Source organism: Rhinopithecus roxellana, chromosome 8 (genome assembly GCF_007565055.1).
Source record: "Rhinopithecus roxellana isolate Shanxi Qingling chromosome 8, ASM756505v1, whole genome shotgun sequence".
Lineage (NCBI taxonomy): Eukaryota > Metazoa > Chordata > Mammalia > Primates > Cercopithecidae > Rhinopithecus > Rhinopithecus roxellana.
Window position 1 is genome coordinate 1120932 of NC_044556.1, and position 14532 is coordinate 1135463.

At 50.3% G+C, this 14532-nt stretch overlaps 1 protein-coding gene across 2 annotated transcripts; it reads left to right on the forward strand.

The window, feature by feature from the left end:
* The first annotated feature begins 546 nt into the window (after window positions 1-546).
* On the forward strand, window positions 547-11726 carry PGLYRP2 (peptidoglycan recognition protein 2). Of its 2 annotated transcripts, XM_010361522.2 has the most exons (5): window positions 547-1090; window positions 3842-4912; window positions 8883-9093; window positions 10450-10747; window positions 11623-11726. In XM_010361522.2, exons 1-5 carry the CDS (start codon window positions 1030-1032, stop codon window positions 11710-11712), a joined length of 1731 nt encoding a protein of 576 aa, XP_010359824.1. In that variant the 5' UTR covers window positions 547-1029; the 3' UTR covers window positions 11713-11726. The 2 variants fall into 2 exon arrangements, with proteins under 2 accessions (XP_010359824.1, XP_030793034.1); XM_030937174.1 differs by lacking the exon at window positions 547-1090 and having other exon boundaries at window positions 3701-4912.
* The last annotated feature ends 2806 nt before the right edge of the window (window positions 11727-14532 follow it).

Below are 14532 nucleotides of genomic sequence, written 5' to 3' on the forward strand. Positions count from 1 at the left end.
GGTCTCCTGGAAACTCCCCAGGCTGGTTTTGAGGTGGAAGCCCCACAGGGAAGCAATTTACATACTCAACAGCTCAGTCTCGTCATCCTGCCTCACCCGATGCCAGAATAAAGGGGAGATGGGCCCATCCTGCACGTCTCAGTCACGGGCACCCGGAGAAGAGGAAGGACAATTCACTGTCAGTCCAGGTGAGTCCAGAAGTCAGCTCTCGGGACAATGCCAGGGTCCCGAACACTCAAGCTCAACCCCTGCTCTCAGCTACTGCTGGTGGCTTGGAATCAGGGGCTGGAACTGGATGAGAGGTGATAGCTCCTGGTCCCTGTGGGCTCGGAGCAGTCCTGGGCAAACACTGTCCTCGGCCCCTGCACCCATGCTCTGCCTGAGCCTGAAGTGTTGGTTGCAAAAAAAAAAAAACCAGGAGGCAGTGCCAACTTCAGGCCTCAGCAAACACTGTCCTCAGCCCCCGCACCCATGCTGTGCCTGAGCCTGAAGTGTTGGTTGCAAAAAAAAAAAAAAAGCAGAAGGCAGTGCCAACTTCAGGCCTCTGCTTCTCTCTTCTCCCTCAACACAGCTGGTCTTACCAGTACAGCAGGCAGCAGCTGAGAGTCCCCTCTGGTGGCCAGCAGTGGCTACAGAGCTGTCACCATGGGGAGGGGACAGGGCTTGCTGGGTTGGCCTCGGTCTACCTCTCTGGAGAACAGGCAGAGTTTAGGGAGCCTGAACCACCTGGTCTCCAGGCCCCACTGGGGATGGGCCTGGCTTCCTGACCACTGACCTCAGCGTAGGAGGAACAGAAGAGACTGGGGGAGACCATGAGGCCCAGATGACCTTGACCCAGGGTAAGCTGCCCCATGTCCCTGCTGTCTCCTGCCCACAGCTCTACGAGAGGTAGGTCTGTCATTCACCGCTGGACTTTGACAGTGGCCAAAGGCTCTGCTCAGTTCTCTGTGCCTGTCTCCGTCCAGCACTGCCGAGGTTCTCTGCCGAGGCCAACTAGAAATATCCTTTGGAAGCTGGAACCCGGCAACAATGGCCCAGGGTGTCCTCTGGATCCTACTTGGATTGCTACTGTGGTCAGACCCAGGGACAGGTGAGTCAGGGGGTAGAGTTCTGGGACCAAACCTCTTGGCTCCGCAGAAGGTGTACTGCTGTCCCATCTGTGTCTTGCCCTGCATGAAGTGAGGCTGGAGACTCAAACTCTCAAAGAGCCTCCAGCATGTGGACATAGATATTCCCAGCTCCACAGAGTCAGGGCAAGGATAGGGGGAGGAATCTGTGGCCTGGGGAGCAAAAGTAGGGAAGGCTTCCTGGAGGAGGAGACGTAAGAGCTAGTCTAGGAAGAAAGAGAAATGATTTGGTGGAGAAGCCAGAAAGGGTATTTTTTTTGCAGAGAAGAACAAAGCTACACAGGAATTAGGTGGTGGACTGGAGAAGAACCTAGATTACAGATATGAGAGTGTGGCGAGTAAGACTTCCTGGATTCAAATTCTACCTCTGGCTGGGCCTGTAATCCCAGCAATTTGGGAGACCAAGGCAGGCAGATGACTTGAGATCAGGAGTTTGAGACCAGCCTGGCCAACATGGTGAAACCCCATCTCTACTGAAAATACAAAAATTAGACAGGCGTGGTGGCAGGCACCCGCAATCCCAGCTACTCAGGAGGCTGAGGACAGAAAATCACTTGAAATCAGGAGACGGAGGTTGCAGTGAACGGAGCACTGCTGCACTCCAGCCTGGATGACAGAGCAAGACTCCATCTCAAAAAAACAAAACAAAACAAAACAAAAAGGCAAATCCTGCCTCTGCCACTTCCTTGCTGTGTGACCTTAGGCAAGTAATTTAACCTCTCTGTGCTTCAGATGCCTCATCTGTAAAGGGGCACTATCTTAGTCCCTTTGTGCTTCTATGCCAGAGTACCTGAAACCGAGTAAATTTGTAAAGAAGAGAAATTTACTTTCTTGCAGTTCTGCAGGCTGGGAAGTCCCAGATGCCAGTGCCTTGATCTTGGACATCCCAGCCTCTAGAACTATGAGAAATAAATTTCTGTTCTTTTTTTTTTTTTTTTTAAAGACAGAGTCTCACTCTGTTGCCCAGGCTGGAGTGCAGCAGCACGATCTCAGCTCACTGCAACCTCCACCTCCCGAGTTCAAGAGATCCTCCTGTCTCAGCACCCCGAGTAGCTGGGATTACAGGCGCCCACCACCATGCCTGGCTAACTTTTGTATTTTTAGTAGAAACGGGGTTTCACCATGTTGGCCAGACTGGTCTCAAACTCCTGACCTGAAGTGATCTGCCCGCCTCGGCCTCCCAAAGTGTTGGCATTACAGGCATGAGTCAGCACGCCCGGCCAAACTTCTGTCTTTTATAAATTACCCAATCTCAGAGATTCTGTTATAGCAGCACCAACATACTAAGACAGGGGCTAATAGGACCTAATTCACAAGGGCTGTGAAGATTAAATGAGTTAAATTATTAATATATAAGTCACCTAGACTAGTAGCTAGCACATAGTAAATGTTTACTGAATGTTAGCTATTATTTGATAACCCATCTCTGAACCAGCTCTGAGCCTAACTTAGCATTTCTAGATTTGCAGTTCAGTCACTGACATTTCCCCAACATGGCACAAGTCCATCCTGCTCCTCCCCCTGCCTCTCAGGCATCTTTCTTTTTATTTTATTTATTTTATTATTTATTTATTTATTTTGAGATGGAGTCTCACTCTGTCACCCAAGCTGGAATGCAGTGGGGGGTTCTGGGTTCGCTGTAACCTCCACCTCCTGGGTTCAAGCAGTTCTCCTGCCTCAGCCTCCTGAGTAGCTGGGATTACAGGTGTGTGCCACCGCGCCCAGCTAATTTTTGTATTTTTAGTAGCGTCGGAGTTCTGCCATGTTGATCCGGCTGGTCCTGAACTCCTGACCTCAGGTGATCCACCTGCCTTGGCCTCCCAATGTGCTGGGATTACAGGCGTGAGCCACTGTGCCTGACCTTTTATTGTTTGTTTTTTGTTTTATGGGTTTTTTGTTTGTTTGTTTCTGTTTGTTTGTTTTTTTAAGACAAAGTCTCACTCTGTTGCCCAGGCTGGAGTGCAGTGGTGCGATCTGGGCTCACTGCAACCTCCACCTCCCAGGTTCAAATGATTCTCCCATCTCAGCCTCTCGAGTAGCTGGGATTACAGGCACACACCACCATGCCTGCCTAATTTTTGTATTTTTATTAGAGATGGGGTTTCACGGTGTTGGCCAGGCTGGCCTTGAACTCCTGATCTCAGGTGATCCTCTCACCTCGACCTCCCAGAGTGCTGGGATTACAGGCCTGAGACACCACAGCCAGTCCCAGGCATCTTTCGAAATACCTTTCCCTCTAATATCCCCAACTTTTAACTTCAATCCTTCACAAAAGACCGTCCATCTCTCCTTCTCAAGATCTGGGGACTTTTCCACTTTTGTCCACTGCAATGTCACTACCTACCTTCTGCCACCTTCATCTCTCACCTCCACACTGTCTCCCCTTTTCTATCCTGGCACCCCAAAAATCCATTTCCTTATGGCAGCCAAATAAACAAATCTAAGCCTAAGAAAGGAGTCTTAGGATGCCAGGCTGGTCACACCTCTCTCCTGCTCATAAACCTGGTATGGCTCCCTAGTACTCACAGACAGTCTGAGCTCCTTAGCCAACAGGCAACAGTCTATGTGCCTCAGTTTCCTCATCTATACAAGGATAGCGTTGGGGGTCATGGGGTTATCAGATGGAGGGCTGGGAGCATTGGGAAGAAGTGGAATCAATACAAGGAAGCTCAGGAATGGGTGGGGCTGGGCTAACACATTCTTTCCTCCTGCAGCCTCCCTGCCCCTGCTCATGGACTCTGTCATCCAGGCCCTGGCTGAGCTGGAGCAGAAGGTGCCTGCTGCCAATGCCAGCCACACAGCTTCTGCGTGGCTGCTGTCAGCCTCAAACTCTGGCCCCCACAATCGCCTCTACCACTTCCTGCTGGGGGTGCAGAGCCTCGATGCTGCGGAGTTGGATCCCTACCCACTGAGCCCAGAGCTGCAAGGCCTGACCAAGGCGGTGGCCCAACATGACGTAGGAGAAGGGCGGGAATATGGGGTGGTGCTGGCACCTGATGGCTCGACTGTGGCTGTGGAGCCTCTGCTGGCGGGGCTGGAGGCAGGGCTGCAAGGGCGCAAGGTCATAAACTTGCCGTTGGACAGCATGGCTGCCTCTCGGGAGGCTGGAGTCACCTTTCCAGATGTTGTGGCCATTGCTCCAGATGTAAAAGCCACCTCCTCCCCAGGACTCAGGGATGCCTCTCCAGATGTCACCACTGCAGATATTGGACCCAACTCTCCAGATGCTACAACAGGTTGTCCAGATGTCCAAGCTTCCTTGCCAGATGCCAAAGCCAAGTCCCCCCCGACCATGGTGGACAGCCTCCTGGCAGTCACTCTGGCTGGAAACCTGGGCCTGACCTTCCTCCAGGGTCCCCAGACCCAGAGCCATCCAGACCTGGGAACTGAGGGCTGCTGGGACCAGCTCTCTGCCCCTCAGACATTTACTCTCCTGGACCCCAAGTCATCTCTGTTAACCATGGCCTTCCTCAATGGTGCCCTGGATGGGGTCATCCTTGGAGACTACCTAAGCCGGACTCCTGAGCCCCGACCATCCCTCAGCCACTTGCTGAGCCAGTACTATGGGGCTGGGGTGGCCAGAGACCCAGGGTTCCGCAGCAACTTCCGACGGCAGAATGGGGCTGCTCTGACTTCAGCCTCCATCCTGGCCCAGCAGGTGTGGGGAACCCTTGTCCTTCTACAGAGGCTGGAGCCGGTACACTCCCAGCTTCAGTGCATGAGCCAAGAACAGCTGGCCCAGGTGGCTGCCAATGCTACCAAGGAGTTCACTGAGGCCTTCCTGGGTAAGGAGGTTCCCCACACCCTATGATCCTTCCCATTACAGATACAGACGCCCCCAACTCCGTATATTCAGGGAAGTTGAGGACTAGGAGAGACCAGAGGGGGCGATAAGGGATCTGGTCGGGGGTGGGTGGGACAGCTGCACAGGTGAGGAAATGCCAGAGTTGGGCCTTGAGGGATGAATAGGAGTGTTCATCTGATTTTGTTTTATTTCATTTTATTTATTTGCATTAATTTATGGGGTACGAGTGTAACCTTGTTACTCGCATAGATTGCATAGTGGTCAAGTCTAGGCTTTTAGGGTACCCACCACTCCAATAACATACATCGACCCATTAAGCAATCTGTCATCATCTTCCCTCCTCTCTCCCCCTCACCCTTCTGAATCTCCACTGTCTATCTTTCCACACACTACATCCATGCATACACATTATTTAGCTCCCATTTATAAGTGAGAACTTATGGTATTTATCTTTCTGTGTTTGACTTGTTTCACTTGAGATAATGACCTCCAGTTCCATCCATGTTGCTGCAAAAGACATTATTTCTTTTTTATTTTTTTTTTTATTTTGAGGCTATCTCTGTCGCCCAGGCTGGAGAGTGCAGTGGCACGATCTCAGCTCACTGCAACCTCCACCTCCTGGGTTCAAGCAATTCTCCTGCCTCAGCCTCCTGAGTAGCTGGGACTACAGGCATGTGCCACCATGTCTGGGTAATTTTTTGTATTTTTAGTAGAGATGGAGTTTCACCATTTTATCAGGATTGTCTCAATCTCCTGACCTCATGATTCACCCTCATTCTCCCAAAGTGCTGGTATTACGGGTGTGAGCCACCGTGTCTGGCTGACATTATTTCATTTTTTATGGCTAAGTAGTATTCCATTTCCTGCTGACCACTGTGGACAGCCTCCTGGCAATCACCCTGGCTGGAAACCTGGACCTGACCTTCATCTAGGGCTCTCAGACCCAGAACCATCCAGGTCTGTGATATATATCATATTTTCTTTATCCAATTCTCTGTTGATGGACACTTAAGTTAATTCCCTACCTTTGCTATTGTGAATAGTGTCCTAATTAACATGTGAATGCAGGTATCTTTTTAATATAATGATTTATTTTCCTTTGGGTAGATATCCAGTAGCGGGATTGCTGGATTGAATGATAGTTCCAATTTATTATTATTATTATTATTTTTTTTTTTTTTTTTTTTTTTTGAGACGGAGTCTCACTCTGTCGCCCGGGCTGGAGTGCAGTGGCCGGATCTCAGCTCACTGCAAGCTCCACCTCCCGGGTTCACACCATTCTCCTGCCTCAGCCTCCCGAGTAGCTGGGACTACAGGCACCCGCCACCTCGCCCGGCTAGTTTTTTGTATTTTTTAGTAGAGACGGGGTTTCACAGTGTTAGCCAGGATGGTCTTGATCTCCTGACCTCGTGATCCGCCCGTCTCGGCCTCCCAAAGTGCTGGGATTACAGGCTTGAGCCACCGCGCCCGGCCTATTATTATTATTTTAGACAGAGTTTCACTCTTGTCTCCCAGGCTGGAGTGCAATGGCACGATCTCGGCTCACTGCAACATCCGCCTCCTGGGTTCAAGTGTTTCTCCTGCCTCAGCCTCCTAAGTAACTGGGATTACAGGTGCCTGCCACCACGCCCAGCTAATTTTCGTATTTTTAGTAGAGACAGAGTTTCACCATGTTGGCCCAGGCTGATCTCAAACTCCTAACTTCAGGTGATCCACCCACCTCAGGCTCCCAAAATGCTGGGGTTACAGGCGTGAGCCATCACCCGGCTTTTCTGTCTTTGTAATAATAGCTATTATGATTAGAGTAAGATGATATGTCTTTGTGGTTTTAATTTGCATTTCTCTGATGATTGATGATGTTGAGCATGTTTTCCTTTGCCTATTGGCCATGTGTATATCTTCTTTTGAAAAATGTCTATCAATGTCCTTTGCCCACTTTTTAGTGGGTTTTTCTTTCTTTCTTTTTTTTTTTTTTTCTTGAGTTGAGTTCCTCATAAATTCTGTGTATTAGTCAGCTACCAAGTGTATAGTTTGCAAATATTTTCTTCCATTCTGAAAGCTGACTGTTCATTCTATTGATTACGTCTTTGGTGTGCAGAAGCTTTTTGGTTTAATTAAGTCCTGTTTGTCTATTTTTGTTTCTTTTGCTTGTACTTTTGAGGTCTTAGTCATGAATTCTCTGCCTAGCCCAATATTCAGAAATGTTTTCCTTAGGTTTTCTTCTGGTATTTTAGAGTTTCAGGTTTTACATGTAAGTCTTTAATCCATCTTGAGTGAATTTTTTTTTTTTTTTTTTTTTGAGACGGAGTTTCGCTCTTGTTGCCCAGGCTGGAGTGCAATGGCATGATCTTGGCTTACCACAACCTCCGCCTCCCAGGTTCAAGTGATTCTCCTGCCTCAGCTTCCCGAGTAGCTGGGATTACAGGCATGTGCCACCACAACCGGCTAATTTTTGTATTTTTAGTAGAGATGTGGTTTCTCCATGTTGGTCAGGCTGGTCTCGAACTCCCGACCTCAGGTAATCCGTCCACCTCAGCCTCCCAAAGTGCTGGGATTACAGGCCTGAGCCACCGCACCTGGCCTTTTTTATTTTTGAGATGGGGTTTTTGCTCTGTTGCCCAGGCTGGAGTGCAAAGGCGTGATCTCAGCTCACTGCAACCTCTGCTTCCTGGGTTCAAGTGATTCTACTGCCTCAGCCTCCCACATAGATGGGATTACAGGCACCCACCACCATGCCCAGCTAACTTTTATATTTTTAGTAGAGACGGGGTTTCACCATGTTGGCCAGGCTGGTCTCCAACTCTTGACCTCAGGTGATCCACCCACCTCAGCCTCCAAAAGTCATGAGCCAGTGCACCTGGCCTTGAGTTAATTTTTGTATATGGTAAGAGTTAGGGGTCCAGTTTCATTCTTCTGCATATGGTTGGCCAGTTGTCCCCGTACCATTAGCACCATTTACTGAATAGGGAGTCCTTTTCCCATTGCTTATTTTTGTGGACTTAGTTGAAAAGTATTGTTTGTAGGTGTGCGGCTTTACTTCTGGGTTCTCTATTTCATTCCATTGGTCTATGTGTCTATTTTTGTAACAGTACCATGCTCTTTTGGTTACTGTAGTTTTGTAGTATAATTTGAAACCAGGTAATGTGATACCTTGCTCATTTTGCTTAGAATTGCTTTTGCTATTTGGGCTCATTTTTGGTTCCTTATAAATTTCAGGGTACTTTTGTCTGATTCTGTGAAAAATGACATTGGTATTTTGATAGAGATTGCATTGAATCTGTAGATTGCTTTGGGAAATCTGATTTCTGTTTTTCTAGGAAATGAGGTCTCACTATGTTGCCCAGGTTGGTCTTGAACTCCTGGGCTCAAGCAATCCACCTGCCTCAGCTTCCCAAAGTGCTGGGATTACAGGAGTGAGCCACCATGCCTGTCCCCACCCCCAATTTTTTTTTTTTCTTTTTGAGACAGAGTCTTGCTCTGTCACCCAGGCTGGCGTGCAATAGCACAATCTCGGCTCACTGCTACCTCCACCTCCCAGGTTCAAGCGAGTCATCTCATGCCTCAGCCTCCCAAGTAGCTGGGGTTACGGGCATATGCCACCATGCCTGGCTGATTTTTGCATTTTTAGTAGAGACCAGGTTTCACCATGTTGGCCAGGCTGGTCTCAAACTCCTGACCTCAAGTGATCCACCCGCCTCGTCCTCCCAAAGTGCTGGGATTACAGGTGTGACCCACTACGTCCGGCCCAGCCTCAATTTTTTTTAATAAAAATAAAATAGATTTAGTTGAGTATAGTTAGTACCCAGGGAGGACCAATGTGGGGTGAGACTGGACCGTTTCCAAATCTGACAGGAGGCTGAGGGATGGTCTGTATGTTTGCTTTAATAGGGGTGGAGGGGGCAGGCAGGGAAACACTTCCTGACCCCAGCCTTGAATCCCCTTGCCTGTAGGATGCCCGGCCATCCATCCCCGTTGCCGCTGGGGAGCGGCGCCTTATCAGGGCCGCCCGACGCCGCTGCAGCTGCCGCTAGGATTCTTGTACGTGCATCACACCTACGTGCCTGCACCACCCTGCACGGACTTCGCGCGCTGCGCAGCCAACATGCGCTCCATGCAGCGCTACCACCAGGACACGCGAGGCTGGGGAGATATCGGCTACAGGTGGGAGGGGCCCGACCGGGGGCACGTTCGGGGGTGGGGTCTGAGTGGGTGGAGCCTGATGCAGGGGACCAGGTCTGAACTCAAGGAAAGCTGGCAAGACCAAGGAGGAGTCCTGATAGGGACAGACAAGTTGGAGAGGTGGCGTGGCCTAGGCTAGGGGCGGGGCCTTAACAGGGACCGGGAATAGCTAAACCGTGGGACTCGAGTCAGGGTAGAGAACTAGGCCAGGAGGCGGGATCTGGGAGAGAAGCGGGACCTGTGGCAGAGTCTGGGTCTGGGGCCAGGCAGAGATGGCCTAAAACAGACAAAGAGGCCTGGTGCGGTGGCTCCCACCTGTAATCTCATCACTTTGGGAGGCTGAGACGGGAGGATCGGTTGAGCCCAGGAGTTCCAGACCAGCCTGAGCGATATAGGAAGACACCCCCCCCATCTCTACAAATAAAAAAATTAAAAAACAAAAACAGCCGGGGATGGTGTTGCGCACCTGTAGTCCCAGCTACTCGGCAGGCTAAGGTGGGAGGATCGCTGGATCCCAGGAGTTCAGGCTTGAGTGAGTTATGATCGCACCTCTGCACTCTAGCCTGAGTGACAGAGCGAGAACCCGTCTCGAAAAGAAGAAAAAGGCCGGGCGTGGTGGCTCACGCCTGTAATCCCAGAACTCTGGGAGGCCGAGGCGGGAGGATCGCCTGAGGTCGGGAGTTCAGACCAGCCTGACCAACATGGCGAAACCCCCTCTCCACTAAAAATAAAAATTAAAAAAAAAAAATTAGATGGGCGTGGTGGAGGGTGCCTGTAATCCCAGCTACTCCGGAGGCTGAGGTAGGAGAATCGCTTGAATCCGGGAGGTGGTGGTGACAGTGAGCCGAGATCGCACCCTTGCACTTCAGCCTGAGCGACAAAAGCGAAACTCCATCAAAAAAGAAAGAAGGAAAAGAAAGAAAGAAAGAGGAGAGAAAGAGAGAGAGAGAGAGAGAGAGAGAGAGAGAGAGAGAGAGAGAGAGAGAGAGAGAGAGAGAGAGAGAGAGAGAGAGAGAAAGGAAAAGGAGAAAAAAATACCCCCAAAACCAGAAAAGCGCTCTGAATTGGGCAAGAACTGGACTTGAGAAAAGGCAGAGGTGGGGAGGAGGGCAGAAAGGGGCGTGCCAGTACTGAAGGGCGGATCCAGAGAAACCGAACGGTTCTGGAGTGGCAGCTGTTGTGAGAGTGGAAGAGAGCTGGATGGGACAGAAACGGCGCGACCGCGCGGGTCTTGGGGTCGGTGGCCCTTGGCACACCAACAGAATCCGGGAGGGGCGCGGATAAGGGCCCGGGCCCCCGTGACGCCGCATGGTGCTTGCTTCTCCCTCCCCTCTGCAGTTTCGTGGTGGGCTCGGATGGCTACGTGTACGAGGGACGCGGCTGGCACTGGGTGGGCGCGCACACGCTCGGCCACAACTCCCGCGGCTTTGGCGTGGCCATAGTGGGCAACTACACCGCGGCGCTGCCCACCGAGGCCGCTCTGCGCACGGTGCGCGACACACTCCCGAGTTGTGCGGTGCGCGCCGGCCTCCTGCGGCCGGACTACGCGCTGCTGGGCCACCGCCAGCTGGTGCGCACCGACTGCCCTGGCGACGCGCTCTTCCACCTGCTGCGCACCTGGCCGCACTTCACCGCGGTGAGTCTGCGCAGCCTGCACTACCACGGCCCGCCGCCCCTCCGTCTACACAAGTTCCACAAGGTCCCTGCCCCCTGCCTGTAACCGCTGTGCCCGCACAGCCTCAGCCAGGCCCCCAGCTTCCCTGCCGCACGTCTTTTCAGGCAACCCAGGCCCAGCCTTTGCGGGTCACTCTGCAGGCAACATCCCTGATCCTGCGACTTCTGCCTGTGTGGCCTCAGCTCAGCCCCAGACCCAGCCAAGCCTGTCCTTTCCCCAGCTCCTAATACCTCTACCTTTCCAGCCCGGTCATGGACCGTGACACCTACCCGCAGCCCCTCTGCCCTCACAACCTCAGCCTGGCCTTCATGGCTTCTCTACCCAAGTCACAACCTGTCAGGCTGCACCACCTCATCCTAGCCCGCTGAACCCTGATCTCACCCCTGCCCCTACCCGAAGGCCCTCTGTCCACACAACACGAACCCAGGCCGTGGCCTTTTGCCTTCACAACCTCTGTCCAGTCCTTAATCCTGTGTTGCAATTCTCTGCCCAGACAATCTCAGCTCTGAGGATGCTTGTTTCATCCCTAACTCCTTAACCCCTGATGACATCTCTTATGCCAGTGCAACTTTGACCTGATGACCTCATCCCAGCCCTAGGTCGCCATCACTAAAACAACTTTAGAATCATACCTGGATAATCTTGTGCTACCTACATACTGCCACTCCATTTCCTTAAGTTATTGACTAGCATACCCACCTCATACCCATCTTGTCCCCACTCTCTCACTTTGGGCCACTCTCCCCTCCCTTATCCAGGGTTCCACCACCAGGAGGGCAGACCCAGCCACACACCACAACCACTCCCAAGCCTCACACTCTCTTGTCTTTTTCCAGACTGTAAAGCCAAGACCTGCCAGGAGTGTCTCTTGGAGATCCAGGAGGGAGCTACCTCCAAGGACCCTGCCAGCCACAGACCTTCAATAAAGACAGCATGGAAAGAACGTCTCTGTTCATGCATTGTCTGTGTTTGCACGCATTGTCTAGTTTGGGTCTTCCCAAAAGCAGATCTTAAGACAATAATTCCAGTACAAGTAGTCTATTGAGAGGAGATCCCAGGGCAGGGCACAGTGGCTCACATCTGTAATCCCAGCACTTTGGGAGACCAAGGCAAGGGGATCACCTGAGCTCAGGAGTTTGAGAACAGCCTGGGCAATAGAGTGAAATCTCATCTCTGCAAAAAAATTTAAAAATTATCCAGGCATAACCAGGCACAGTGGCTCGTGCCTGTAATCCCAACATTTTGGGAGGCTGAGGAAGGTGGATCGCCTGAGCTCAGGAGTTCAAGACCAACCTGGCCAACATGACAAAACCCTGTCTCTAACAAAAATACAAAAATCTTAGCCAGGTGTGGTGGCACATGCCTGAGGTAGGAGGATCACTTGGGCCTAGGGGCAGAGGTTGCAGTGAGCTGAAATCGCACCACTGCACTCCAGCCTGGGAGACAGAGTGAGACCCTGTCTCAAAAAAAGAAAAAATTATCCAGGCATGATGTTGTGTGCCTGTAGTCCCAGCTACTCCGGAGGCTGAGGTGAGAGGATTGCTTTGCCTGAGAGGTCAAGGCTGCAGTGAGCCATAATCGTGTCACTGTACTCCAGCCTGGACAACAGAGTGAGAGCTTGTCTCAAAGAGAAAAAAAGAGGGAAAGAAGGAAGAAAGGAAGAAGGAAAGAAAGAAAGAGGAAATAAGGGAGGAAGGGAGGAAGGGAGAAAAGAAAACAAGAAGAAAAAAAAGAGAGGTGAACAACCCAGGTACTGACACAGGGAACTGGAGGCAGCCAGGAAATAATGTGTTTTCAAGCAAGTTTCCATTGTAGGCAAGAGAGCTCAGTCTCACTGGGAAGCCCTGGGGGAGAGCATAGGACACATACCTGAGTCATCCCACACAACGGCTGAGAGAGCTGGGGTATTTATACACTAAAGTTTTTAGGTGAGGGCTGCTCTCAGGGACATGTTAATTCATTGGCACTTTTGGAATGCTTGTTACATGGACATAGTGGATTCCATCTGCTAGATACAAATGGCTGCAAATATCACTTCCTCAGGGAAGTCCTCCCTGATTTTTCCAACTCAAAGAGTGGCAGTTTTGCTCAGCATTCATTGCAGTCTGTTTCCTTCTAGGTCCTCCTTACCAGCTAGAAATGTCTCATATATGAGTTTAGGATCTTATCTACCTCCATCATCTGTCAGCTCCAGGAAGGCAGAAACCAAGTTTGGTTAGTTCTCTGCAGCCTCTCCAGCACCTAGCACAAATAGGCACTTGGGAAACGTTTGTTGACTAGACAAAGGTTTACATGAATCTTTTGAAACTGATATTATCATCTTGTACAAATAAGGAAACCGAGGCTCAGAGAGAGGAAATGACTTGCCTGAGGTCACACAGAGGGAGAGACGCCAGCTGGTACTCCGCTCCTGGACCAGATTTATGCTGACTCATTTATTCCTCAGAACAGCATTTACTCACCTCTGGCTTTCAAGTAAGCATTTGTGGAAGCCTAGCAAAGATATAAGAAAGTGCTCCCAAGGGCACAGCTTGATGAATTTCCACAACAGCACACACCCATGTAACCAGAACCCAGCTAAATAAATAAAACATATTAAGCCAAGTGTGGTGGCACACACCTGCAGTCCCAGCCACTACAGAGGCTGAGACAGGAGGACTACCTGAGCCCAGGAGTATGAGACCAGCCTGGGCAACATAGTGAGACCCTGTCTCTTTACAAAAAAAAAATTAAAATTAGCCGGGCATGGTGGCATGCACCTGCAGGCCCAGCTACTTGGGAGGCTGAGGCAGGAGGATTGCCTGAGCCCAGGAGTTCAAGGTTGCAATGACCCACAGTCATGCCTGTGAATAGCCACCGCACTCCCGCCTGGGTGACAGAACAAGGCTTCGTCTCTCTGAGCACGGAGGCTCATGCTATTCCTGTATTCCCACAATTTGGGAGGCTGAGGCATGAGGATTGTTTGAGCCCAGGAGTTCAAGACTAGCATGGGCAACATAGTGAGGCCCCATCTCTACAAAAAACAAACAGACAAAAAGTTAAAAATTAGCCAGGTAGCATGCAACTGTGGTCCCAGCTACTCGAGAGCCTGAGGTAGGAGGATCGCTTGAGCCCAGGCGGTCAAGGATGCAGTGAGCTATAATTGTGCCACTGCACTCCAGCAGAGCAAGACTCTGTCTCAAAAAAGAAAAATCTTATTAAAAAAAAAGAACATGCTAAATTTGTGTTATGTGAATTTCACGTCAATAAAAAAAAAAAAAAAAAAAAAGGCCAGGCATGGTAGCATGTGCCTATTATCCCAGCTACTTGGGGGGCTGAGGTGTAAGGACCACTTGAGGCCAGGAGTTCAAGACCAGCCTGGGCAACAAAGCAAGACCCCCACCTCTACAAAAAAAATTGTTTTTAATTAGCCAGGTGTGGTGGCATGCAGCTGTAGTCCCAGCTACTCGGGAGACTGAGGCGAGAGGATCGCTTGAACCTAGGAGTTAGAGGTTACAGTGAGCTATGATGGCACCATTGCACTCCAGCCTAGATGACAGACCTCATCTACAAAAAAATAATAATATTCATATTATTTATAATATATTATTATTTATATTACTATGTAATATAAATATTATATTTTATTTTATGAAATCTATATTATTTTTATAGACCTCATTTATAAATAATAATAATAATAATAATAATAATAAGAGCGGGGCACGGTGGCTTACACCTGTAATACCAGCACTTTGGGAGGCCAA